The sequence below is a fragment of the Manis javanica genome, chromosome 8 (genome assembly GCF_040802235.1).
Source record: "Manis javanica isolate MJ-LG chromosome 8, MJ_LKY, whole genome shotgun sequence".
Classification (NCBI taxonomy): Eukaryota; Metazoa; Chordata; class Mammalia; order Pholidota; family Manidae; genus Manis; species Manis javanica.
Genome location: NC_133163.1, coordinates 63,370,903 through 63,398,688, shown reverse-complemented (window position 1 = coordinate 63,398,688; position 27,786 = coordinate 63,370,903). Strand labels below are relative to the sequence as shown.

Genomic DNA, 27,786 nt, shown 5'->3' with positions numbered 1-27,786 from the left:
TGCAAAAACTGTGTAAGGAGGGAGTCCTATCCTATTGTTTGTTTCCCTCTCAACTGTAAACAAAAAATTCATCTTAAAATTCCTATTTTTCATGGGAAGAAATTCAATATACTGGTGTTCTCTCTTAAAACTTGAGTTAGTCAAATCAAAATCATATTTCTATATATCAATATACATTGCATAAAAAATAACTAAGAATTTACAAAGCAATTATTATATATACAATTAACAAATTAAAATGACAAAATTACACCTCTTATACCCTTTATTCTAAAATTTTTCTAGCTGGAAGCTCAAATAAGGTAACCTGAATATTTTTTTATTATCCTTACGGTCAATAAACATTCTTAATGTAGTAACAATGTAATAAACATGCTGACTAACTCACTGACTAGAAGCAGATAAAGAAAGATGCCAGCATGTCTTTATGAAGACAGCTGAAAGATAAATGTCAGCCCATTCTAATGGTCAATCATAGCAAGTTATTAGTGGAGTGCTAAATTAATTGGCATTACAGTACCTTTTATGCATTCTATTTCAAAGCTAGTGATATATTTACTAGTCAAATAAGATTTATCTATATCCTTTTCTCCTCCCACTTCTATTGAGAGGTAATTGACATACATCACTGTATAAGTTTAAGGCATATAGCATGGTTTGATTTACCTTTGTTGTGAAATGATTACCATAATAGGATCAATTAACATCCATCATTAATACAGATACAGTAAGAAGAAAGGAAAAAAATTATTCCTTGTAATGAGAATTCTCATTATTTATCCTCTTAGCAGCTTTCCTAAATATCCTACATTAGTGTTAACCAATAATCATAATGTTGTATGTTACATCCCCAGTACTTATAGGAAGTTTGTACCTTTTGACCACCTTCCTCCAATTCCCCCTCCTCCCCTGTGTCCTCAAAGCATTTTCTCTTATTCAGTGTTTTATTAGTTATTTATGCGTATTTCATTTATCTTTGCCTTGTAACCTCTTTCCCTCCTACCAGCAGACTATATAATGCTTGAAAACAGTAACTACTAATGCTTTACTAAAATTTGAGTATCCTGTTGCATCTAACAGTGGTTTCAGAGAAGATACTGAATTTAATTGGTTAAAACAAAATACAAAATATGACTCAAGACTCTATCCAATCAAGTTTTATCTTCTTTATAGTACTGATCAGTCTGATTTATGTTTCTCTCTCTGGCACTTAAGTGTAAATCCCTAGTCTTTGTCCCATTCTCCTCTTCCCAATATTTACAACACTACTGAGTATACAATGCTTCCTGAACAAATAACATAAAATTTGGCTTTCAGATTCCGTAAGTGCCCTACCACCTCCAAGAAGAAAGAGTCACAAGTAATTGTATTTTAATCCCTGGAAACTGCCAAAAGACAGAAAAACAACAAATAAAAATCTTATTTTCCCCCACGCTTGCAGTCACCTTTTGTTGCCATCAGATAGCATTCTTTCATCTGCAAGCAAACTACTTGAAAAGAAGAAAGCTTAAACAGCTCAGAGTACAGAGTAAAATAATTAAGGCACACACCATATGTTGATGTTTGATGGTTAAGATTATTGTATGATGGTTAAGAATTTAAACAGCAGAGGAACCCCTTTAAATATTGCAACTTTTCCCCTTTGAATCAATGATCCAAAGATGCTGCTTATTTTCAGACACTCATTATGGGTCACTCATAAAAGCAAATATCAAAGCTTAATCTAACCACATATATACAATCTTATGTCTTTTAACACTGAAGACAGTGGTTCTGACACTTCCTGTGCTTGAAAACGTCACCACTTATGACCTTGAGCAAGTTTTAATTAATTAATCTCTGTGTATGAGCTCTTCAACTATAAAATGAGCAAATGAGCCTGTCACATATGGCTGTTGTGGGAATTTTAAAATAAGATAGTATATATAATAAACTTAGAATAGTACCTGGCATATAGTAAGCTCTCAACAGTTTACTGGTATTAAACATTTAAAGAACAGCTAACACCCATCCTTCTTAAAGAATTTCAAAAAGTAGAAGAAGAGGGAATACTTCCAAACTCAGGAGGCCAGCATTACTTTAATTCCAAAACCAGACAAAGACACTACAAAAAAAGAAAATTATAGACCAATATCCCTGATGAACACAGATGCAAAAATCCTAACAAAATATTACTAAGCAAAATTCAAAAATATATCAAAAGGATCATTGATCATGACCAAGTGGGATTTATTCCAGGGATGCAAGGATGGTACAATATTTTTAAATGAATCAATGTGACATACCATATTAACAAAAAGGATAAAAACCTTATGATCATCTTAACAGATGGTGAAAAAGGATTTAACAAAATTCAACATCTATTCATGATAAAAACTCTCAACAAAATGGGTATAGAAGATATCTACTTCAACATAACAAAGGCCACATATGAAAAACCCACAGCTAACATCATGCTCAATGGTGAAAAGCTGAAAACTTTTCCTCTAAGATCACTAAGACAAGGATGCCCACTCTCACAACTTTCATTCAACATAGTACTGGAAGTCCTAGCCATGGCAATCAGACAAGATGAAGAGATAAAAGGCATCCAAATTGGTATGAAAGAAGTAAAACTGTCACTGTTTGCAGATGACATGATTATATATATATTATAGAAAACCCTAAAGTCTCCATCAAAAAACTATTAGAACTAGTAATGGGATTCAGCCGAGTTGCTGGATACAAAATTGATGCACAGAAATCCATTGCATTCCTGTATACTAACAATGAATTAGCAGAGAGAGAAATCAGGAAAACAACTCCATTTACAATTGCATCAGAAAGAATAAAATATCTAGGAATAAATCTAACCAAGGTGGTGAAAGACCTGTACTCTGAAAACTGTAAGGACACTGATGAGAGGAATTAAAGAAGACACAAATAAATGGACATCTATCCCACACTCATGGAAAGGAAGAATTAATACTGTCAAAATGGCCATCCTACCCAAAGGAATTTACAGATTCCATGCAATCCCTATCATAATACCAATGGCATTTTGTAATGAACAAAGCAAATTATCCTAAAATTCATCTGGAACCATAAAAGACCCCAAATAGCCAAAGCAATATTGAGAAAGAAGAACCAAGCTGGGGGTATTATGCTCCTTGACTTCAAGCTCTTACTACAAAGCTACAGGAATCAAAACAGTATGGTACTGTTATAGTTCTGGCACAAGAACAGACCCATAGATTAATGGAACAGAATAGAAAGCCAATAAATAAACCCATGCGTATGGTCAATTAATATACAATAAAGGAGCCATGAATATACAATGGGGAGAAGACAGTCTTTTCAATAAATAGGGTTGGGAAAACTGGACAGCTACATGCAAGAGAATGAAACTGGATTACTGTCTAACTCCACACACAAAATTAAACTTGCAATGGATTAAAGACCTGAATGTAAGTCATGAAACCATAAAACTCTTACAAGAAAGCATAGGCAAAAATTTGTTGAGCATAATAAGCATGAGCAACTTTTTATCTGAACACATCTCCTTGGGTGAGGGAAAAAGAATAAAAAATGACAAGTGGGACTACATCAAACTAAAAAACTTCCCTACAGGAAATGACACCATCAACAGAACAAAAAGGCATCCTACAATATGGAAGCATAGATTTGTAAATGATTTATCAGATAAGAGGTTAGCATCCAAAATACATAAGGAACTTATCGGCCTCAACACCAAAAAAACAAATAACCAGATTAAGAAATGGGCAGTAGACCTGAATATTTTTCTAAAGAAGAAATACAGGTGGCCAACAGGCACATGAAAAGATGCTCCACATTGCTAATCATCAGAGAAATGCAAGTCAAAACCACAATGAGATATTACCTCACACCACTATCCAAAAGAATGGCCACTATCCAAAAGACAAGACATAAAAAGTGTTGGAAAGGACTCGGAGAAAAAGGAACCCTCCTACACTTCTGGTGGGAATGCAAACTGGTGCAGCCACTATGGAGGTTCCTCAAAAAACATAAAATAGAAATACTGTATGACCTAGTAGCTGCACTTCTAGGAATTTACCTGAGAAAACAAAATTCGTGATTCAAAAAGATATATGCACTCCTAAGTTTATTGCTGCATTATTTATGACAGTCAAGATATGGAAGCAACCAAAGTATCCATTAATAGATGAATGAATAAAGATGTGGTACACATACACAATGGAATACTATTTAACCATAAAAATGAAAAAAAGTCCTGCCATTTTGTGACAACATGGATGGACCTAGAGGGTATTATGCTAAGTGAAATAAGCCAGACAAAGACAAGTATCATATGATTTCACTTATTTGTGGAATCTAAAAACAAAACAAAATGAACAGAATAGCAGTAGACTTAGAGACACTGAGAAGTGACTGGTAGTTACCATGGGGGAGGGGTTGAGGTGGGTGGGTAGGGTTTCGGAGGGGGATAAAGGGGACAAAAATCTCAATCATAATATAAGTTAGTTACAGGGATGGAAGTGCAGAATGGAGAATATAGCCAATGATTCTATCACATCTTTCTATGTTGACAGACCGTAACTGCACTAGTTGGGGTGAAGATTTAAATATGTGTGTAACTGTTGAACAACTGTGTGGTACTACACTTGAAAACCAATATAATATCGTGTATCAACTATACTTCAATTTTAAAAAGGCAAAAACAAAAGTTCCTGGTATTGTCATCATTTCCCATAAATGACATAGACTAGACTCTCAAGAACAGTGACAGTAAGAAAATTAGGGACTGGCTACAGGAAAGATGAGTCATCACAGCTGGCCGACACTTCACTTGTCTCTGACAAGTACAGGAAGGATCTAGCATTTACTGAGAGCTTTATGTGCCAAGGACTATGCTGGGCTTCTATATTAAGCACTCTGGCAAACTGCTGCAGTTATGACCCCCGCTGAATCACAGCGTCCTGACTGCCTCCCACGTTAACTCTGGATTTGCTCATGTGACTTGCTCTGGTCAATGTAACAGTAGCTAACGTGGAGCATGTTGAGGCTTGAAATATTCTCACACACTGTACTTTCCCTCTGTTATTGCTGGGAGCCCTGCTACCATCCTGGGAACGAGTTTGGACTAGTTCAAAGGGTGTGAGGCCACATGACAGTAGCCATCCCAGTCTGAAGCCCCAGACATATGAGTAAGGTTATCCTAAAGTAGAGGACCTACACAATCCTAGACAGGCCAACCCAGACCATTAAAATATTCCAATTAACCTCAGAATCATGAAAATAATGTTTACTGATTTAGGCCACTAAGTTTGGGGGTGATTTGTAACTAATACAAACCATCCTGTACATGCAGATATTTCAGTTTTACAGATTAGGAAAGAAGATTCCCAGAACTAGTCAGTCAGTTTGGCTCTAAAGGTTTTTTCCAACAAACCAAGCCATCTTTGCATGCCATACTTGAGGTTTTAGATAAAAAAAGGGATTTCTGGGATCTACGACCTATATTTAAGCAGTAACCTTTCCTCAATACCAGAAATCAGCACACTGTGGCCCAGATCCAACTCACCACCTGTTTCTGTATGACCAGCAAGTGAAGAATTGTTTATACACTTTTAAGTAGTTTAAAATAAAAATCAGAAGACTATTTTGTTACACAGTAACAAAGTGAAAGTGATATTCAAATTTCAGTGTTTGTAAATAAAAACTACTAGAATACAGCCATGCTTATTCACATACTGTCCATTGCTGCTTTTGCACTATAACAGCACACTTCAGTGGCTGCAAACGGAGACCCTGTGGATTGCAAAGTCTATAATATTCCTGCCTGACCCTTTATTTGAAAGAAGTGTGCCAACCTTTGCTCAAAATTTTTCTCTTGGCATGTTTTTAATTTAAACAAAGGAATTTTTTTTATACTTTCACCACTCTTCTTCCTTTCATTGAAAATTATGTTAGCTTATGTCATTTCTCTTAGTTCTCCTTTAATTTTTATCTTTGGATAGTCTCTGAATTTGTCTAAGAGAGAGATAAGACCATTTAAAAAATAGTTATTTAGAACCATAGGTCAAATGAATTCTACCTACATACCATACTAGCCTCCAAGGCAACATGGAAAATTAGCAGACTACGATTTTATCTTGTTCTCCAAAAAATTCAAAGTATCTATGAGGGCTGTTCATTAAAAACGGATCTTATATTGGCCAAATGGAACAGCCCATGAAAGAGGGAGAATTAGATGTAAGAGAGGTATTTTATTCAGAAGACCGCCTAATTTCTCAGACCTGAACCTATGTAATAACCATGTAGAAATGAACTTCCCTTTTATTTCTAACAGGGATTTTAGGACAAAAGTAGCTATACAGAGCCTCTTTTTTGTGAGATTAGTCTCTAATATTCTCCTGTTATAGGGAACCAAGAACTTTAGAACTACTACTATTTTACTTCATCATCCTATTGCCAACAAGTCCAGTGAGATACAAATGGAAGCCAACATCTGATTTCCGTTTATATTAGAAAAGAGGTGAATCTCAGTTTACTCACTATTCCCTTTTCATCGTTTGTCTTACTGTAAGACTCCCAGAGTAATGACCTTAAGTCCTGATGGAGACTCAGCTGACTCTTTGCACCTGGAATTTAGGGCAAAGGATCAAAAAAGAAGTTACCAAAGAAACTAACCACCCTCACCTCCAGAACACTGACCATTCAAAGACTTTTGAGAGTCATTAGACAGATGCTCCTAATGGCCAATGCAATCTGAAAACCTTTGAATGCTGAAGAAAATGAATTATTAGTTTGTATGATCCATCTAAACACCACTGAATATTATTAAGCATCAAGCAGTTGAATCCACACAGAAATATTTACAACATAATCTTTATATGTTATTTGAATTAAATTGGTTTAGAAAAACAAATTTATTTTCATTTATTTTTGTGATTAATTTAGGGATCTTTAGGGTATAAAAAGTGTTTCCCAGAATGGCCTCCTAATTTACATTATGTAAGTAAATAAAGATTCAATTTTTTAAAAAAGATTCTACTTTTTTAAATGAGTTTTTAAAAAACTAAGGTATTATTGATATACACTCTTATGAAGGCTTCACATGAGAAACAATGTGGTCACTACATTCACCCATATTGAGTCCTCCCTCACATTCCATTGCAGTCACTGTCCATCAGTGTAGTAAGCTGCCACAGATTCATTACTGTCTTCTCTGTGCTATACTTTCTTCCCCGTGACCCCACATACACCATGTGTACTAATCATAATACCCCTCAAAACCCTTCTCCCTCTATCCCCACCCACCCTCCCCCACCCCTCCCCTTTGGTAACTGCTAGTCCCTTCTTGGAGTCTGTGAGTCTGCTGCTATTTTGTTCCTTCAGTTTTGCTTCATCGTTATACTCCACAAATGAGGGAAATCATTTGGTACTTGTCTTTCTCTGCCTGCTTATTTCACTGAGCATAATACCCTCTAGCTCTATCCATGTTGTTGAAAATGGTAGGATTTGTTTTCTTCCTATGGCTGAATAATATTCCATTGTGTATATGTACCACATCTTCTTTATCCTTTCATCTACTGGTGGACACATAGGTTGCTTCCATATCTTAGCTATTGTAAGTAGTGCTGCAATAAACATAGGGGTGCATAGGTCTTTTTGAATCTGAGAACTTGTATTCTTTGGTTAAATTCCTAGGAGTGGAATTCCCAGGTCAAATGGTATTTCTATTTTTAGTTTTTTGAGGAAACTCCATATTGCTGCCTTCCACAATGGTTGAACTAGCTTACATTCCCACCAGCAGTGTGGGAGGGTTCTCCTTTCTCCACATCCTTGCCAGCATTTGTTGTTCTTAGTCTTTTCGATGCTGGCCATCCTAACTGGTGTGAGGTGATATCTCATTTTTAATTTGCATTTCCCTGATAATTAGCAATATGGAGCATCTTTTCATGTGCCTATTAGCCATCTGAATTTCTTCTTTGGAGAAGTGTCTGTTCGTATCCTCTGCCCATTTTTTAATTGGGTTATTTGCTTTTTGGTTGCTGAGGTGTGTGAGTTCTTTATATATTTTGGATGCTAACCCCTTGTCAGGTATGTCATTCACAAATATATCCTCCCATACTGTAGGATGCCTTTTGTTCTGCTGATGGTGTCCTTTGCTGTACAGAAGCTTTTTGGTTTGATGCAGTCCCATGTGTTCATTTTTGCTTTTGTTTCCCTTGCTCGAGGAGATGTGTGCAGGAAAAAGTTGCTCTTGTTTATATTCAGGAGATTTTTCCCTATGTTTTCTTCCAAGAGTTTTATGGTTTCATGACTTACATTCAGGTCTTTAATCCATTTCGAGTTTACATTTGTATATGGGGTTAAACAATAATCCAGTTTCATTCTCTTGCATGTAGCTGTCCAGTTTTGCCAACACCAGTTGTTGAAGAGGCTGTCATTTCCCCATTGTATGTCCATGGCTCCTTTATCATATATTAATTGACCATATATGCTTGGGTTTATAAAAGATTCTAAATTTTAACTGTTAAATTTGTAATGACAATACAGGAGTCAGTTAGTTATTAAGTCTGGGTCTCTGGGACATTCAACAAACACAATACATATCTAAAGAAGATGGCTCCAGTCTCAGAATTCCAAAGAAAGAACAGCTGTCTCAAATAACCTTTTTTTTCCCTATTAAAAATTGTATCATCAATATTTATTAGGGTCATCAGGAACTAAAGGCTGGAAGCAATTTGAGGATGTTGCTTAGGACTCCCTTGGTTGAGAACCAGGAATTCTGAAAAAGGTCAGTAGTGTATGCTGAGCAACAGAAATTCTTCTTTCTGATAAATTTAACTAATATGTATTGCTAATAATTCTATACTTTGTACCTAAACAGTAAGCCTTCTTCCTTCAATTTATATTTTCTCATCTTCAAATTTCTAGTTAAATAATCCTTTTCTAAAATTTCTTAATTAATCCCTCCTGGATCCAGTCATGGATATCTAAGCATGTATGTTTAAATCAAGTAACTGTATCTGTTCCTTACTTGTATCTTTTATGCTCATCCTATCTTTTCAGTGTTTAATATTTCCCTTTGCCCTCAAAATACTAGTGCACTTTAATTATGATTCATTCATACCATTTAGGCTGGCAATATAAAAAGAGCCCAAAGATAAGTCCATTTACTCATTTCCAATTCTTATACCAAGTGTCTACCCTAAGTTTTAATGCTAATTTTCTTTTTTATTAGACTAGAGTGCATAAAGCATTCCACCAAGGCAACACAGCCAGCCACAGGGAAATGTACTTTAATAGCTGAATAGTTAAAAGCTCTAGTGGGTTGGTCAGTATTTGATGACAAAATTTGAATCAGTCTGTGAAATTAAAAAGAATTCTATAATCTTTATTTTATAAGGCAGTCCTAAAAACAATACTGATAGTCTTTAATGCTAACTGGCTAGACAACATTTTGTAAATTTTACATTTAAATAGTGTGGTGATAATATTTGGAAAATCGAAGCTGTAAACGAAACTCTCTGGTACAAACCCGATTCTGCTATTTTACTGATTTAACCTACATTGGAGAAAAGGTCTGTCAGTCAGTCAAAGGTTAGAGATTATTGGGAATGCAGTTTATTTTTTTCAAAGAGAATTCACACAAAGCTGGCAAAAGGAGTAATTTCTTCATCCTCAGAAAAAGGAAAACATTCTAAGCTTTTTTAGGAACCATAATCAGTTTATGTAAAATCTATTAGAAACAGTGCATATCTATGTCTTCTGTTAGAAGAAAACACCCAAACCACCTCTAAGTGAAAAAGCTGCTTGCTGTTTTTTTTTAAAATTTGGTATAGTATAGAAAAAAAGGGAACTGTGCACTAATTGTTTGACAGTGGTTATCTCTGAAGGGAGAACTCAGAAATGCACTATAGGCCCCCAGGTTTTATACTTTTCTCTGATATATATATATATATATATTTTTTTTTTTTTTAAGGAAAAAATAAGCAGAAAGTTTTAAAGTATAAACTTCAGTCTTAATAAGCAGAGCATATAACTTTTTTTTTAAGACCAGTTTTAGGTTCTTAGCAAAACTGAGAGGAAAAAGAGGAGATTTTCCTTATACTCTGTGTTCACACATGCACAGCCTCTCCGTTATCAACATCCCCCAGGAGAGTGGTGCATTTGTTACAGCTGATGAACCTACAGTGACACATCATCATCCAAAGTCCATAGTTTATACTACAGTCATTCTATGGGATTGGAGAAATGTATAATGACAAATATCCATCATCATAGTACCATACAGGGTATTTTCACTGCCTTAAACGTCCTTTGTGTTCCACCTATTCATCTCTCCCTGCCCCACCTCAATCCCTAGTAACCATGATCTTTTTATTGTCTCCTTTTCTAGAATGTCATATGGTTTGTGAACAGATAAATAAAATGTGATAGATTCATATAGCAGAATTTATCAATAAAAAGAAATAAAACACTGATACACACTACAATGAGGATGAACCTTGAAAACATTAAAGTTAAAGAAACCTGACACAGAAGGCTAAATATTGTATGACTTCACTTACATGAAATGTCCAGAATAAGCAAATTCATAGACAGAAAGTAGAATAGCAGTTGTCAGGGGCTGAGATTAAGGGACAGTGGGGAGTGCCTGCTAATGGGTGACTTCTTGGGGTGATAAAAATATTCTGGAATTAGATAGTGGTGATAGTTACATAACCCTGTTAATACACTAAAACCCGCTGAATTGCACACTTTAAACGAGTGAATTTCATTGTGCGTGAATTATATAACAACAAAGGTTGTTTAACAAAAAAAGCAGAGGGAGATGAAAATGTGTGCACTGTATAAGCAAATTCTTCTGACTTCACATTCTGTGGTGAAAAGTGGAAGGAGGGAGTGGGTGTGCAGATATCTCACACTAGTAAAGGGATCCTATGAAGACAGTTAGGTGCCTGCTATTTCTCAGCCATGGGATAAACCCATTTCATTTTCTAAATAAGCTTTCTAAGGATAAACCTCATGCCACCAGCAGGAATAAAAGCCACAGAGCCTACAGATAAGTCCACAGGGATACTGAAGAAATGCAACCTGGAGCTTCTCATATCCCTGAAGCTGGGTTTCCCCTAGCCTCCTTCTCAAGGGTGCTAAGGCCTTACCTCCAATATCATCACTTTGAAACAGAATCCAATCCCAAAAGTTACACAAATAGATATGAAGCCAGAAGGGATATGTGTTCCTTGGGCTCTAGAACACATTCCAAATGAAAAAACATCATGTCAATTCCCCATATCCGTGCAACAGAATAAGGGTTTATAAGCATAACAGAGAACTCAAAAAATCAAAATGGAAAAAGATTGACCTTTCTAACTTGTGATTCACTGAACACTTGGCTGTGTGCCTGGCACTTCATACAGCATCTCAGTTAATCTTCACAATAACTCTATTAAGGATGCAAGGAAAGATAAGTGATGTTAAATAACGTGCCAAAAAGCTAAGTGGAGGCACAATTCCAACCAAAGAAAATCTAGTAAAGTTAGGCAAGTTAATGTAGTTAAGTTATTTTAACTGAAATTTAAGTGTACAGGGTAAAAGGATAAGGGTGTATGCAGGAACTTAGGATCTAAAGTTGCAGAAATTGCAAGTCAGGCTTGAAGCGTAATTACAATATAAAATACAATTTTTAACAGAAAAAGGAATCAATTATAGAAGAGAAATATTAACTTCCACATAAGCCTCTTGGGCCACAAGCAGCATTATTTCCCTAGTAAAATGCTACTATATTCTACTTATACAGCAATTCAAAATGTGCTCTGCACTCTACCCCCACTCCCTCTGCCACCACACACATACTTGTATTCTCATTTTAGTCTCGCCATAGCTGAAAAGACATCATTGTCCAACAAGGTCAGTTTGACTCCAAAGCCTAGATCCTTCACTATCACACTGTTCTGCCTCCCATAAAAAACTAGAAATTTATAACTTTTCCCAAACTGCAAACAAAATCAAAGATAAAAGTATTCTATTAAAACCACGTGGTGAATGTGTTTATTGTATTTTTACTTTATTCTTAATTATATATTATTTATATATATTTCACTTTTTATATATATATTTAAAAATTATACATTTACTGAACACTTAAGAAAAGCAAAAAAATGAAACAAATATTTGCAACAGTATGACAGAGATATTTAATAAATAGCTCTTACAAATCTACTGATGACTAACAAGCCAAAAGAAAAATGGGCAAAGGACCTGAACAAGCAAAGTAAATACTGAGATATTGTAAGACTTTGCAAAGGTTAAAATACTAAAATATCCAGTGTTAGCACTGAATGTAGGGAACCCAGACCTAGCCTCCATGGCACACTGGACATGGACGCTCTTAAATGTTCTTCATTTGTACATTTATTTTAACACCTGGCAAGTGACAGGTTTGTCTCTCCCTTAACTCAACTTTTTAAGGACATCTTAATCCTTTTCACATCCCCAGTACCAACTCAGTGTCTAGCCTGTAAATGATACTAAGCAACATGTCCATGAAATACAAAGTCAGAGCAGTCAGAAATATCTGGACCAGAGATGAGAGCAAGGATGGCTAGACTCTGATATAATTTCCTAAGGCTTCTACATCTTAGCTGCTAAAGGCAAAAAAGTCAAGGAGCCACTCATGATTTCTCCTTTCCCCAAAAAAAGTGAAAATGGCCAGTATACACTATGAAAATTAAGCCTTAAAATTTTTCAGAAAAATAGCAGTTTTTTTTTTTTTACAATTTAAAAGCTTCATAAGCAGGAATAGGTATGTTTCCTAATGAATAATCAATAAAATTGTGACACCCAGACTTCCCATTTCTGTAATGTACCATACTTTACTATAGCTACAACTACGTGAAGCCCATTTTTAAGGCACAATTTTTAAAAAAGCTATGCAAAAGACACTGAACCACTACATTTCTAGATGTAAGCAATGTTCCTAATATGAAAGGTTAATATATCCCAATAATTTGTAAATTAGAAAACATTTTTTGACATGTCAAATAAAATCAATGACTATAAAGAGAAAAAAATTGTCCTGATCTCCAAACATGGTCCTATTATTCCTTTTGGTGATATAGATCAAAACATAAAAATCTGTTTCTTAAGTGTATCACCAAACACTATCAAAGATAATCCAGAATAGTATAATATGATCCTTTTTTAAAGGGTATGCTGCTGGTGGGATTTCTGGTGACATATTAATCTCTCCCCCAAAGATAAAGATATGATTTTTCCCAAAAGTCACTAGACATGTGAAAAATCTTTCAATTTTTAGCATTTGTTGCTTCTACAATAAAAAAAAGCATCCAGTTCTTCACCAAAATCAAATCCAAACAAATTTAGATCTTAATATAAACATCTCTTGGCTTTTTAAGATTCATGTTGAATAGCATTTAATAATTAAAATATATTATACTAATTAAAGCCATTATTCTGAAATTACATAAACTCATGATTCTATAAAATCAGATAATAAAGAGCATAATTAAATAACTTTTGACTGCTACAGTTTAAAATTCAGGAAGAAAAAAAAATCTGCTTTCAGGTCCATAAAGAGAGGGAAAAAAACCATCCAAAAAATATTTTGTTGTCACTGCCCCCAAAGTCAAGAGACTATAAAATGTTTCAATGCAGATAAATATTATTATGATAAATATCAGTAACTAGCCAATCACAAATGCTTAGGACTTCAGGAAAGCACAGCTAATTTTTAATTTAGTCATTTAAAATTTTCATATATGAAAAGTCAACTCTATTCTTGAAAACTTGGGTAAAAGAGAACTCAGTGGAAAATTTAAAAATATATGGTCCTCATCTTATCAAAGGAACTACTAAATAAAACCCAGCAAGAAGTAAAGGCATATTTAAATTATTAGGTAACATGAGAACATTAAGTAAAAATCTTTCTTAACTAAAGAAGGAACTTTCATGTAATAATATTATACAGTAAATAAAAAAGAGAAGTTGGTTTATAAAGCAATGGGCTGATATTCATACATCTTAAGTGAGAAAAGTACAGAGTACACTAACAGGTGGGAGACTGTGTGTGTGTGTATACATGCAGGTGTTTTGGGGGGTCTACATAAAAATTAGCTTTGGAAAAATACACAAGAAAGTGCTAACACTAAGGGTCTCTGTGGAGAGGGTAACAGTGTAGTGGAAGGACAGTAAAAGGGAACCTTTTCTCAGTCCATCTTTTTGTGTATTTTGTATTTTAAGCAACGTCAATGTATGTGTATCAAAAGGAAAAATAAAAAGTACTTTACCTTGCACCATTGTTCCTAATGACTTCCACGGTTTCGTCAACAAAATATCGATCCTTGACATATGTAAAAATATCATCACAAATTTCATGCAAGCGTGAACGATGGGTAAGGTTGGTCAAGTATAAAACTGGAATAATTAGTGGTTCTGGAAAACTCTGAAGATTCTGTCTTGCCTTTTTCTCTGACTCAAGTGCTTCCTGATAGGTCAGTCCAGGTCTACCCGTCACGGCACAACTCCACACAAGACTGTTGCACAAAATGGTTCGTTCAAAAAAGTCACTGATTAAAAAACAAAAACAAAAATCCATTACCTATCATTTCACAAATTTTATACTAAAAGCTCATATAGGATTGTGCCTTTACTGCAAAACCTTAGACTCACAGAACTCAAGGGTTTACTTAGTGGTCAACGTTCACATTAACACAAAGCTAAGAAAAAGTATACTTAAGCTAGACATTAATATTTTGCAATTTAAAGGTACATCAGCCAAAATGGGACTTTAATTTCCATCAGTTTTGAAATCAGGAGTGAAATAAAAAATAAATGCAACCTTTCTTTTTCCTTCTAATTTTTAAGCTTTTTGTTTCAAAGCAGTGAGAACACTAGGGAATTTCAAGCACTTAACTATGAATTTTGAAAGGCTTTAACATAATAGTGAAAACTGGGAAATCTAAGTACCTTCTTAGTAAGAGAAAGTAATGAAAATATAATATATGAAAACATAATGAACAATCATGTCATTAAACAATATAAGGAGAGTTCTTAAAAATATGTTAATAGGAAAAAATACTTCCCAGTTTGATTTTCTCCTATTTTTTTAAAGTAAAAACATAGAATCAATATATATGAACAGTCCCACTTGAGTTTTAAAAAAATAAGAAAAGGAGGAAAGAAAATAAAGATAAAGGAGCATAAAAGACTTCGGAAATGTTATAGAAAAATCAAGGTAACAGCTACAGTGGGGATGGGACTGGGGGAACATTCTACTCAGTGCTTTTCTAAACTGTTGGAATTTCTTAATACAAGTATTTATTTCTTTTCAAAAATTCTATCCAGTCACTTTTAAAATGTAAGAGCTCTATAATATCAAAATATTTTTAAGGTATATTAAATAGAAAAAACTCAAATTACTGAATAACACAATCCCATATACATTAATTATAACAAAAATGCGTGTATTTATACAAATACTATAAACAGATGTTCCTTGTGGAGAAAGGGAGTGGGGAGGAAAGAAAAATTTCAATATTGTTTGAGTTTTTATAGTAAGCATGTACTTGCATTATTTTCATATAAAAATATTTTTTAAATAGATAGGGTTAAAAATATGCAGAAAGGTTAGCAATGGTTGCCTCCAAGGGGTAGGATATAAGTGAATATTTTTCCCTCCTTTATACTTTCATCTACTTTCAATAATCATAAGTAATCAATCAATATAATTCACTATTCTCTTTCTCCTTCCTGAAATGCCCCTTCCTTCTTGCCTTACTCTAAAAAATATTAAAAATGCTGCATGTTTACTTCCTGATTAGTGTATCTGTATAGTTTATCGCTGTAACAGTCTGATCTCCAAAGATGATTTAGTGTAAGTCCATTAAGATAGTTTCATTTGTGTATTTGTACAATAAGAAAAAATGAAATCTGTGAATAAAGAGAAACTAATCATACTTTGACATAAATGAGATCTAAAGAGATAACATGTATATATCAATTTAGATTATTCTAATTCAGTACAAAGATCCTTTTGAATTATGTACTGTCTAGTAGAGGAGATAATGGATGTACATCATTAAATACAAAATAAAAAATGATTATCTTTATGAGACAGAGGCAGACATCCTTTGGGAAATCAGAGGAAAGGAAGGTAGAAAGGCAGGCAAAGGTAAAAAAAATACTAGAACATTTTTTAGAGAAGTGCTGTTTAACAGGTCATAAAAGAAAAGTAGAGTTGCAGAGAGAAATACCAGAGAGAAAAAAGATGAATATAATCTAGTTCAGACATACCCAACACATGGTTATCAGTGGTACAGAATAAAATGAATGAATGCATGGATGGATGGATCTTGAAAGGGGTCTTAAATTTGCTGCCTAAAACTACAGTTCACTCAGAAATCTTTCTGAAAGTTTAAAACCTTTCCTATAGGAACAAACACATCTGTAAGACTTATCTTACCAAGCCAACACATACAGTTAGCACATGTGTTTGAGGCATATTCCTAATAATTTAAACTATATCTAAAACTATTTAAGAAAAATATACTTCAAATCCAGATATTTTACACATTAGTCTCTAAACTAGTGCTAATAGAAACAGAATGCTAGCCACATGTATAATTTAAATTTTTCTGGTGGCCATATTTAAAAGATTTAATAGAAACACTAATGAAATTAATTTTGTACATTTTATTTACCTCAATATGCCCCAAAATATTCATTTCAATCTGTGAGCAATATTAAAATATTTTTTTTCTTCTTTGGTACTAGGTCTTCAAAATTTAGTACATATTTTACATTTATTGTTCATCTTAATTCCGACTAGTTACATTTCATGTTCTTAATAACCCCCATGCCAAGTAATGGCTCCTGTACTGAACAGCACAGCTCTAGCCAGTTTGTTATTGGTAGCCTGAGGTATTCAGTAGGTCGTGGGTTATTTGGTGCCATGGCAGGTGCACAGACTTTTCACTGAGCTGCAATAAATACTGTTTACATTTGTTAACACTCTTCAAAATACCAAGCAAAGCAATGGCACAAGTGCCACAAATCTCCACTGGACATGTATTTCCAGGCAGAAAAACAGGATAGTCAGTCAGTAACCAGTGATGTACAGCTGCCTCCTACACCCAGGTTTCCACACCCTCCGAACTGTTTATTTCCTTTTGTGTCTATTTTTCAAGGTTGTTGTTACATCATAGCCCTGCTGTGCATAAAGATCTAACCTCAGAAGAGGAGGGTACACTATCACAGTGGCCATTTTAAAAGGAAGGAAAAAGGCCCAAGGCTATGTTTACCTATTCACACCCTCTACCAGCATGGCCCCACCTCTATCATTATATACCTTCACTTTCTACCACTAGTATACTTCTGCTCTCTACCTATTTGTCATACACATTCAAATGTGTATGCTTTTGTTTGTTAATATTGAGTTCCAGGGGGTAGGTTACAGAGCTGTTTCAGTTTCTTTTAGAATAAAAAAGGATGAAACTTTTATAAGAAGCACATTTCAGTACTGTGAACAAAAAGTTAATGAAATATAAAATACTGTCTTATATGAATACAAGCTTAGGCTAATATAGATTATTATGTCTCCGGTTTTTTACAACAATCCTCTTTCTCAGAGATTGACATGCTTCTGGCCTGGAGGCCAAATCCAGCCTTCCTCCTGTTTTTGTAATTTTATTAGAATACAACCACACCCATATCTTTAGTATTGTTTATGAATGCTTTCTCACTATATCTGCAGAGCTGGGTAGGTTCAACAAACACCCAATGGCCTTCAAAACCTAAAATAGTGACTATCTGGCCCTTTATGAAAAATTTGACTTCTTTTTTTGTTTGTTTATTGAGTTAAAGTAGCAAAGAGTTTATTAGGCAGAAGTGGGAGTACACTTGGAGGGGTCCAACAGGGCAATTTGAGAAGATTTGAGTGCCCTGTTTGGTTATAAGGATTGGGCTTTTATCGACCTCTGCACTTTAACACTATTTCTTCAGGACAAATTGTTTCTGAGTTACCAGGTTGAATATTAGTAAGAAAATACCTCTAATATAAAGTCAACCAACTCTCTGGGGAAAAAAGAACAAAGGGCAACATACTGTTAATTTGCTGGGTATTTGGAAAACAACCTACCAGAATAAAATTAAGAATGAAGTGACATACAGGAAAAGATGCTCCACATCTCTAATCATCAGGGAAATGCAAATCAAAACAACAGTGAGTTATCACCTCATACCAGTTAAAATGGCCACTATCCAAATGACAAGAAATAACAAATGTTGGTGAGTATGTGGAGAAGTGGGAATCCTCCTACACTGTTGGTGGGAATGTAAATTGGTGTAACCACTGTGGAAAGTAGCATGGAGTTTCCTCAAAAAACTAAAAACAGAAATACCATTCGACCCAGTAATTCCACTTCTAGGAATTTACCTGAAGAAAACAAAATCCCTGATTTGAAAAGATATGTACACCCCCCATCTTTAATGCTATACTATTTGCAAGAGCCAAGATATGGAAACAAGCTAAGTATTCATCAACAGATGGATGGATATAGAAGAGGTGGTACATACATACAACAGAATATTATTCAGCCATAAAAAGAAAAGAAATAATGCCATTTGCAACAACATGGACGGATCTAGAGGGTATTATGCTTAGTGAAATAAGCCAGGTGGAGAAAGACACATACTGTATGATTTCACTTACTCATGGAATATAACAAAGCAAAACATAAGGAACAAAACAGCAATAGACTCACAGACACTGAGAAGTGAAAGTGGTTACCAAGGTGGAAGGACTGGGGCAGATGCAGGGGGGAGTGTGAGGCAGGATAAAGGGACACAATAATTCACAATCACAATATAAACTGGTCAAAGGACAGTAGTACAGCATGGAGACTATAGTCAATGATTCTGTAACATATTTCTATTTAATAGATAGTAACCTCACTAAAGGGGGTATGGATTTAATAATACAGGTAACTGCTGAACCACTGTGTTGTACATTTGAATCCAAGATGAGATTGTGTATCAACTATACTTTAATAAAAAAATAAAAAAGAATGAAGTCATAAAAGACCCCAAATAGTCAAAGCAATCCTGAGAAGGAAGAATAAAGCAGTGGGTATCATGCTTCCCAACTTTAAGGTCTGCTACAAGGCCACCGTAATCAAGACAATTTGGTACTGGCATAAGAACAGACCCGCAGACCAGTGGAACAGAATAGAGTCCAGATATTAACCCAAGCATATATGGTCAATTAATACACAATTAAGGAGCCATGGATATACAATGGGAAAATGATAGCCTCTTCAACAGCTGGTGTTGGCAAACTGGACAGCTACATGTAAGAGAATGAAAGTGGATTACCATCTAACTCCATACACAAAAGTAAATTCAAAATGGATCAAAAACCTGAATGTAAGTCATGAAACCATAAAACTCTTAGAAAAAAACATAGGCAAAAATCTCTTGGACATAAACATGAGCGAATTCTTCATGAACATATCTCCACAGGCAAGGGAAACAAAAGCAAAAATGAACAAGTGGGACTATATCAAACTAAAAAGCTTCTGTACAGCAAAGGACACCATCAACAGAACAAAGAGGCCTCCTACAGTATGGGAGAATATACTCATAAATGACATATCCAATAAAGGGTTTGACATCCAAAATATATAAAGAGCTCATGTGACTCAACAAACAGCAAATAAGCCAATTAAAAAATGGGCAGAGGATCTGAACAGACATTTTTCCAAAGAAGAAATTCAAATGGCCAACAGGCACATAAAAAGGTGCTCCACATTGCTAATCATCACAGAAATGCAAATTAAAACCACAATGAGGTATCACCTCACAACAGTTAGGATGGCCACCATCCAAAAGACAAACAACAAATGTTGGTGAGGATGTGGAGAAAGGGGAACCCTCCTACATTGCTCGTGGGAATGTAAATTAGTTCAACGATTGTGGAAAGTATGGAGGTTCCTCAAAAAACTAAAAATAGAAATACCATTTGATCCAGGAAATCTACTCCTAGGAATTTACCCTAAGAATTCAGCAGCCCAGTTTGAAAAAGACATTTGCACCCCTATGTTTATCGCAGCACTATTTACAATAGCCAAGAAATGGAAGCAACCTATGTGTCCATCAGTAGATGATTGGATAAAGAAGATGTGGTACATATACACAGCAGAATATTATTCAGCCATAAGAAGAAAACAAATCCTACCATTTGCAACAACATGGATGGAGCTAAAGGGTATTTTGCTCAGTGAAATAAGCCAGGCAGAGAAAGACAAGTACCAAATGATTTCACTCATTTGTGGAGTATTAGAACAAAGCAAAAACTGAAGGAACAAAACAGCAGCAGACTCACAGAACCAAGGAATGGACTAACAGTTACCAAAGGGAAAGGGACTGGGGAGGGTGTGTGGGAAGGGAGGGAGAAGGGGAATAAGGGGCATTATGATTAACACACTTAATGTAGGTGGGGGCACGGGGAAGGCATTATTGCACAGAGAAGTAGTGACTCTACAGTATCTTACGAGGCTGATGGACAGTGACTGTAATGGGGTATGTGGTGAGGAGTTGATAATGGGGGGAATCCAGAAACCACTACGTTGCTCATGTGATTATATATCGATGACACCTAAATAAATAAATAAACAAATAAATATCAACTACAAAATAAAAGAAAGAAGAAAAAAAGAATGCTCTATGCTTTTTTATATAGCCTCCTTTGCTTAAAAAGTATTCTTTAGAACATTCTCTGCCTTGAGTGAGCTTTAGTCCCCATTCTATGTTTTGATAGCTGCATCTTTCAGGACCCATTACCCCTATTTGAGGGTTTCCTCCACTCCCAGCAGTTATCAGCTCCATTTTCTATGCTCCCACTACACTGGCTCCATAGCACATATGCAGTGTGACTTATGCCACAGTGTTGTAGACATACATTCATTTCTCACTAGAGGGATAAACTGAATCAGCATCTCCAAAATACAGTGTGAAGAGTAAACAAATGCACTCTCAGTGGCAGTCAGTCCACACTTACTTTTATGTGTATCTAAATAGAGAAAATGAGTGTATGAATGGGAAGGAGAGAGCAGAGTATCTGAATCTCAGTTTTACTATTTGTAGAATATGACTTTGGCTAAGTTACACAACCTCATTGAACCCAGTTCTCCTCTAAAATGGGGATAATGTCTCCTATAAACAGTTAGTATGAAAATTATACAACATAGTAATATTGAATGCTCAGCATACTGAATATACATTCCATAAACAGTATTAATTCTTACTGTTCAGGTACCACTTGCAGAGAGATCCTAGAAATACACAGGAGAATAACTAGTATGGTAGAGGAACACATAAAAGCCTTCAGAATGTCTGAACAGGAAGTTTGGTTTTGGGAAGGGCTGGCAGGAAGTGGTATTAACTGCAGAGGGATTACTATGGAACACCCAAAATCCAGTCAGGATGACCCAGTATAAAATCTTATCAACTGCTCAGTGGAAGACTGCAAGGAGGGTTGAGGATGTACAAATTCCTTATAAACAGGACTTTGATACTCTCCTCATAATAGATGAGTCTATTTCACCACCCCTTTAATATGGGCTGGCCTTGAAATTGGCTTTGACCAACATAATACAGAAATGACATTGAGAGACTTCCACTCTCATCCTCTTGGAACCCTGACACCAACATGTGAAGAAGACTATGTCAGCCTTCCGAGGATAAATACCACATGCTGAGGAAAGCCGTCTTTCCATATTAAATCATCAAGTCGTACACTTTAAATATCTTACAGTTCTACTTGTTAATTATACCTAAATAAAGCTGGAAAACACGCACACACACAGAAAGAAAAGCCATCTCAGCTCGAGGTCCCTGACATACAACTGAAGCTATCTCTTACTCCATCCAGCCTCAGCCTAGCCTCCAGCTGACTACAGTCAAGTGAACTGGCACAGAAAGACCAGCAGAAAGCACACTGGCAATCTGCACATTAGTGATCAAATAGAATGGGTGGTAATTTTGAACCACTGAGTTTATGGGGTGGCTTGTTTTACTACAATAGTTGATATATAAATTCTGTCTGAAGAAAGAATTAACACAAAACATGGTAGCCTGTTAAACAGATAAAAGCATTTAGGAATCTCTGTCATACCTCCAAGGAAAAAGGACTCATAGACCCAAATATCTGGACCACATGGTAGTTATTCTGAAGGGAAACTGAACTCCTAACCTGAAGACAGTAGCTATGAAGATCATCCAACTTTCCTTGAAAACTCCATGCTTACCAAATGGCCTTCTCATAACAGACTTCATACATAAATCATTATCATTAAGAGAACTGGTTTGTGTGAGAAGCATTTTTTCCTCACTGTAAACTGACAGCATTCTGGCTTATACATTTAATATCTAGAGCTCAGATGCATGGAGTAATAGTAAATAAGTCAAATCCTGGGCAGACAGTAGAGTGGTGCCTACACAAAGATCTAGGCAGCCAGCTTGATTTCAAGCAATGCCCTTTTATTCTTGATGGATACTTTGGCAAAACTAAGTATCAGGAAGAATTATCCATAATAAGCACTGTGTGATAGTAAGAATATAAACTCTACATAGATACCCCCATGACTAATTTATTTTATAATTGTAATTCTGTACCTCTTTATTCCCTTCACAATAGGTGAATTTCAACACTGATTTTGGACTTACTCTCCCTACTCTAACCCCAGCTTCCTCATCTGTAAAAGAGGGCTATTGAAAGGACTGAATTAACAAATGAGGAGCTGATGAACAATGAAAATTGGATGCCTTATAAACTAGTCAAACAGCTTTTACTGGAAAACAAGGCTGAAACAGAAGCTGGTTTCTCAGTGATGCTGTGGAAGAGTTTCCTGTGTTTTGTATGAAAAGCATGACTCACGTAAAGATGGGAAATACATTCCAATTCCAAGGATCTACATGGCTAAAATGTTTTTTGATTTAGGAATTAAATCACTGGGTAATACAACAAACTATTCTCCTATCCCACACATCTAGAATTTCTGGTATTTAGACATGACTATACCATTTTTTAAAAACAATCCAGTCAAAAAAATATTAAAAATAAAATTTTCAGCTAATCAAATTACAGAATGTATTTTTACCTTATTTAAGAGATTAAATTATGTACTTCATTCTTTTCTCTGTACTTATATTCCATTGTATACATACTACAATTTCTTTATCCATTCATCCATCAATGGACACTTGTTTTCTTATCTAGGCTATTGTAAATAATCCTGCAACAGACATGGGTGTGAGTCTGTCTTTCTGAGTTAAGTGTTTTTGTTTCATTCAGATAAATACCCAGAAGTGGAATTACTATATCATATAGTAGTTCTATTTTTAATTTTTTGAGGCACCTCCAAACTGTCATCCACAGGTGACTATACCAGTTTACATTCCCACCAATAGGGAACAAGGGTTCCCTTTCTCCACATCCTAGCCAACAATTGTTTTTTCTAGTTTTTTTGATAATAGCCATAGTAACAGGTGCGAAATGGTAGCTCACTGTGGTTTTATTTGCATTTATTTCCCTGATGATTAATGATGTAGGGCATCTTTTCACGTACCTGTTGGACAACTGTCTCCTTCAGAAAAATAACTATTCAGATCTTTTGCCCATTTTTAAATCAGATTGTATTATTTTTGCTATGAGTTGTTTGAGTTCTTTATATATTTTGGATATTAGCCCATTATCAGATATATGATTTGCACTTATTTTTTCCCACTTAGTAGGTTGCCTTTTCATTTTGTTGATCATTTCCTTTGCTGTGCAGAAGCTTTTTAGTTTAGTGTAGTTCCACATGTTTATTTTTGCTTTCACTGCTTTTGCTTTTGCTGTCAGATTCAAAAAATCAACACTAAGACCTGTGTCAAGGAGCTTACTGCCTGTTTCCTTCTGGAGTTTTATGGCTTCAGGTCTTATGTTCAAATCTTTAATCCATTTTGAGTTAATTTTTATGTATGATGTAATAGTGGTCCAGTTTAATTCTTCTGCACGTTTTTTGCCTACAGTTACTGAGTTATTTTTAGTGAGACTTTTTGACTTACAGAAAACAGGTAAGAGTTGGCAATTAGTTAAAGAGCATATAGTTCAAACAAACAAAATAAGGGAGTCTCTGTAATTGCTAAGACCTCCATCCTGGTCATAGTCCCTGTCTGAAAGAACTCAGGGTCTGGGAAAAGAGAAAATGTGAGGCAACAAATACAATGCATTACAGTACAATAGTAGCAGATGTTACACGAAGATAAAATGGAGGGAGTGATCATTGCTGACTACAAGGACAAAGGAGGAAGTGTTAAGCTATAAATCAAGTAACATAAAGACAAAAGTATTTAGCAATTAAAAGGTCAGTGGCAACCTCTACTAACCAGAGTTAGAAGCAGAAGTTACTTTGCATTACATTGCAGTGAGTAAGGGGAGGGAAATATAGAAAATCTGAGACTTACTAGAGAAAGTTATAGTCAAGCAATCAAAACCTGAGCAAATAGGAAAGCATATTCAAAATAATGCACTTAAAGATTAAATCTTCAAATTCACATAAACCAACTGGTGATTTAATGAATCAGTGAAAACAAAGGCTTCCTTCATAGTTTCATCAGACTTGTATCAAGGGTCAGATTACCACAATACTGTAACCACATGCTATCCACCATGAATGCATTTTGGGAAAGATCTCTTTGTCATCATCTACGAGAAAGAGAAAGTAATCCCAAATTTAACATAACTAAATGGCAGTCTTCTTCCAATTTTGCCATTTCAAAGTCATAAACATTAATACTACCTAAGAACACCAGTAGCTCTGCTTCAGGGTAAATGATTAAATATCATTTTATACTTAAAATATTAAATATTATCAGGGTAAATGATTAAATATCTTTACTCCAAAACCAAACACCTCTCCTAAACCGGTTTTAAGTTCCAAAAACCTAAACACCTCAGAGCACAGAGAAAACAATAACCTAAAAAACTAGTTATTAAATTTTTTTAAAATGTCATAAGACTATAAAGGACACAGTTCTTTAATATTAATGGAAGGTAGTTAAGTTGGAATAACAAAAATCTTTTCATTTCTGCATTTCAGATTTCTCCATGATTACAATAAATCATTAAGAACCAAAGTGTATGAAAAGTGTTTAATTCAGAATGGGTACCGTCATATTCATTCCCTCTTCTAAAGTGAGAAGAGCCTCTTTAAAAGATGATTGCTTGTCTCAAAGGAGAAATTTGAAATTTAAGCCTGTTTCCTATTTTGTTGGCAATCTTGAATATAATTTTTAAAAAATTTGGAATTACCATGTATTTTAACTAAAAAAAAAATCCTTGTCAAGTTACCTAATCCAAATTCACTTAAGTAGTTACAAGAGTGAACTTTATTTGAGTAACAAAACAAGTCTGTACAGGAGCAGAGTAAGATGTTCACTCCTATTTAAAAGTACTGCTTGCTGAAAAATTTCTCTAGATGTAACATGTTTATGTGTAACTTTCTGTGGAGCTGAAGAAGAAGAAGGCTTACCTTAAAAGAAAAGCGCAGACGAACTGACTTTTCTAACTTCACTACCCATTTCTCAGACAGGTGCAGTTTGCCTAAAGCCCTCCCTCGATGAAGCAAGCCCCCACTCAGAAAAAGTGCCTCCCACACACGATTTATTTGGTTGCTGTAACACTTGGTTCCTAAGCCACAAACGGATTCCTTCTCAGTGGAGAGGATAAAGCGTCAGAAAGAGTCTCAGGCTGTTTCAGTGACTGATCAATTCAGGTTCTCACTTGGGGATCCTGTTTAAACACAGATCTCTAAAACACTCCGTGATGTGGAATCCCAAGACAAGGTATATCCTAGGATTAAACAGTCGAGGCACTTAAAATTTAAGGGTTGAAACCACCCACACAGCCTGTTGGGATTCTTATCAAAACAATAGCGTGTGGCACACGTCAGGCGGCCCACAGGCGCAGGGGGATAAAGAAGAGACTGGCTGAGGCTGGAGTTGAACTTGTCTTAACCGCCACCCCCAACTCCCACCGCCACCCGGCCACGCGAAAGTGAAAACCAGGGGCGCCCAGGGCCCTGCTCTCTCCTCCTCCTCTTTCCCCCGCCCGGCCCGGACGTCTTCCTCACCCGGTCTCCTGGGGGCGGGGACGCTGAGTTCCCCGGGGCCCCGAGTTAATCACCCAGAAGAGGCGGTGACAGAGCGCAAGGCTCGCGTCGCGCACTCAGAGGCCTAGCCACACCGGGCGGGAGGCCGCTGGCCGGGTCTCTCGGGTCCCGGTTCCCGGACCCTGGGCCCCCCGACCCCTCTTCCCCGATCTTAACCCCGTTCGCCCCCTCCCGCCCCTACCCTAGGCAGCTCCGACGTCAGGCTCCACGCTCCACCGAGGAAACGACGCCCAGCCGGCCGTTTCCTGCCCCCGGGGCGGGGATTCCCTCTCCGGGCCGGGGGCCGGTGGCCCTGTGCCGCTGACCCGAACGGGGATCCCCTCGGCTGCCGGGCGGAGATCCCGGAACTGGCCCCGGAGAGCGCGTGTGGCCGCCGCGGGGAGGAGCGAGGCGGGGAGTTTCCGCCGGCCCCGGCTGGGTGGCAGCCGCGGCTAGGAGCGGTCCCTGTGGCCGGCCGGGGACCCCAGTCTCCTCCACCGTAGCCCGCTCTCCCCACGCGTGCCGCAGCTGGCCGGAGCCACGGAGCCCCGCGCAGTCACCGGCTCGGGCTAGGGGGACAAACGCTGGCCCGCTGCCACCCGTCACTTTCAAGTGGCCCCGCGAGGAGCCTAGGGCCAGGAAAAGGAGACAAAAGGACTGGGGAGGGAGTCCCCGCACGCCACAGCACCCCCGCGCTGGCCCGGCCCTTACTCGTAGTGGCGGAAGATCTCGTTGGTGACTTTACAGTAGAAAACTTCCTCGTCCGGCCGCAGGTCCGCGGGCGGCTTCTGTCTCACAAACGGCTTTCGGTGTAGCAGCGGCATCTCCCGTCCGCCCGCGGACTCGCCTGGACCCTCGGTCGCCCGCGCCGGCCCCGCTTCCCTATCAAAATTGGAGGGAAAGGAAAGCCGGTAAGGTGGGGAGCGCTCGGCGGCGGCGTGGGCCGGTCCGTGCGCCGGGGAAGCTCGGCTGCCTTTTGTGTGACTGTCGCGCCTCGGTGCCACCGGAGGCAAGGTCGCGCCTGCCGCTGCTGCGGTACTGCGCGAGCGGAGCCACCGCCGCCTCTGCCCTCCTCGCGCGCCCAACCTCCGTACGCCCCGCAGCTGGCTCACAATGGGGCCGCACGCCCTGCCGCGGGCGGGCGGTGCGGGAGCGGCGGCCCCCTCCCCCAGCGCCGGCTCCCAGCCCGCCGCCGCCGCCGCCGCCGCCGCGGGGCTCACAACGTGCTTGGCGCGCAGCCTGCCGGCCCGACGCCGCGAGGGAGCTCCCTGCGGGCGGACCCCGGCGCCGCTCCGCTTTGTTTCCCTGCTCGCCTCCGCTTCCCGGCGGACGCCGGCCGACTGCCGAGCGCCCACACGGAGCCCCTCACCTGCGAGCACGCCGACGGCTACTTCTCCACCTTCTCAACTACAAAGACAGCGAGCGGAGGCTCTGTCCTCCCCTTGGGGGGGTCGCTCCTCGCCGGCCCCGCCGCGCCGCCGGCCCCCGCTCCTCCCGCTGCCACGGCCTGGCTCCTCGCGGGGGATCGCGTCCCACCGCCACTTCTCCGCCTCTCGGAGCTCCTGGGAAGTTTCTGATCTAC

The 27,786-nt window shown here is 37.6% G+C and overlaps 1 protein-coding gene across 5 annotated transcripts in view; it reads right to left on the bottom strand.

Annotated features, from left to right (window-relative positions):
• BAZ1A (bromodomain adjacent to zinc finger domain 1A) overlaps window positions 1-27,048 on the bottom strand; it is a 125,169-nt gene extending 98,121 nt beyond the window's left edge. For 4 of the 5 annotated variants that reach the window (XM_073211358.1, XM_073211360.1, XM_073211362.1 and 1 more), the window contains exons 1-2: window positions 26,916-27,048; window positions 14,304-14,582 (exon numbers count right to left, since the gene is read on the bottom strand). In XM_073211358.1, the coding sequence (XP_073067459.1) occupies window positions 14,304-14,582; window positions 26,916-27,028 (392 nt within the window). In that variant the 5' untranslated portion in view covers window positions 27,029-27,048. The remainder of the gene's footprint in view (window positions 1-14,303; window positions 14,583-26,915) is intronic. The other variant, XM_073211361.1, reaches the window with a different exon arrangement.
• Window positions 27,049-27,786: the final 738 nt, after the last annotated feature.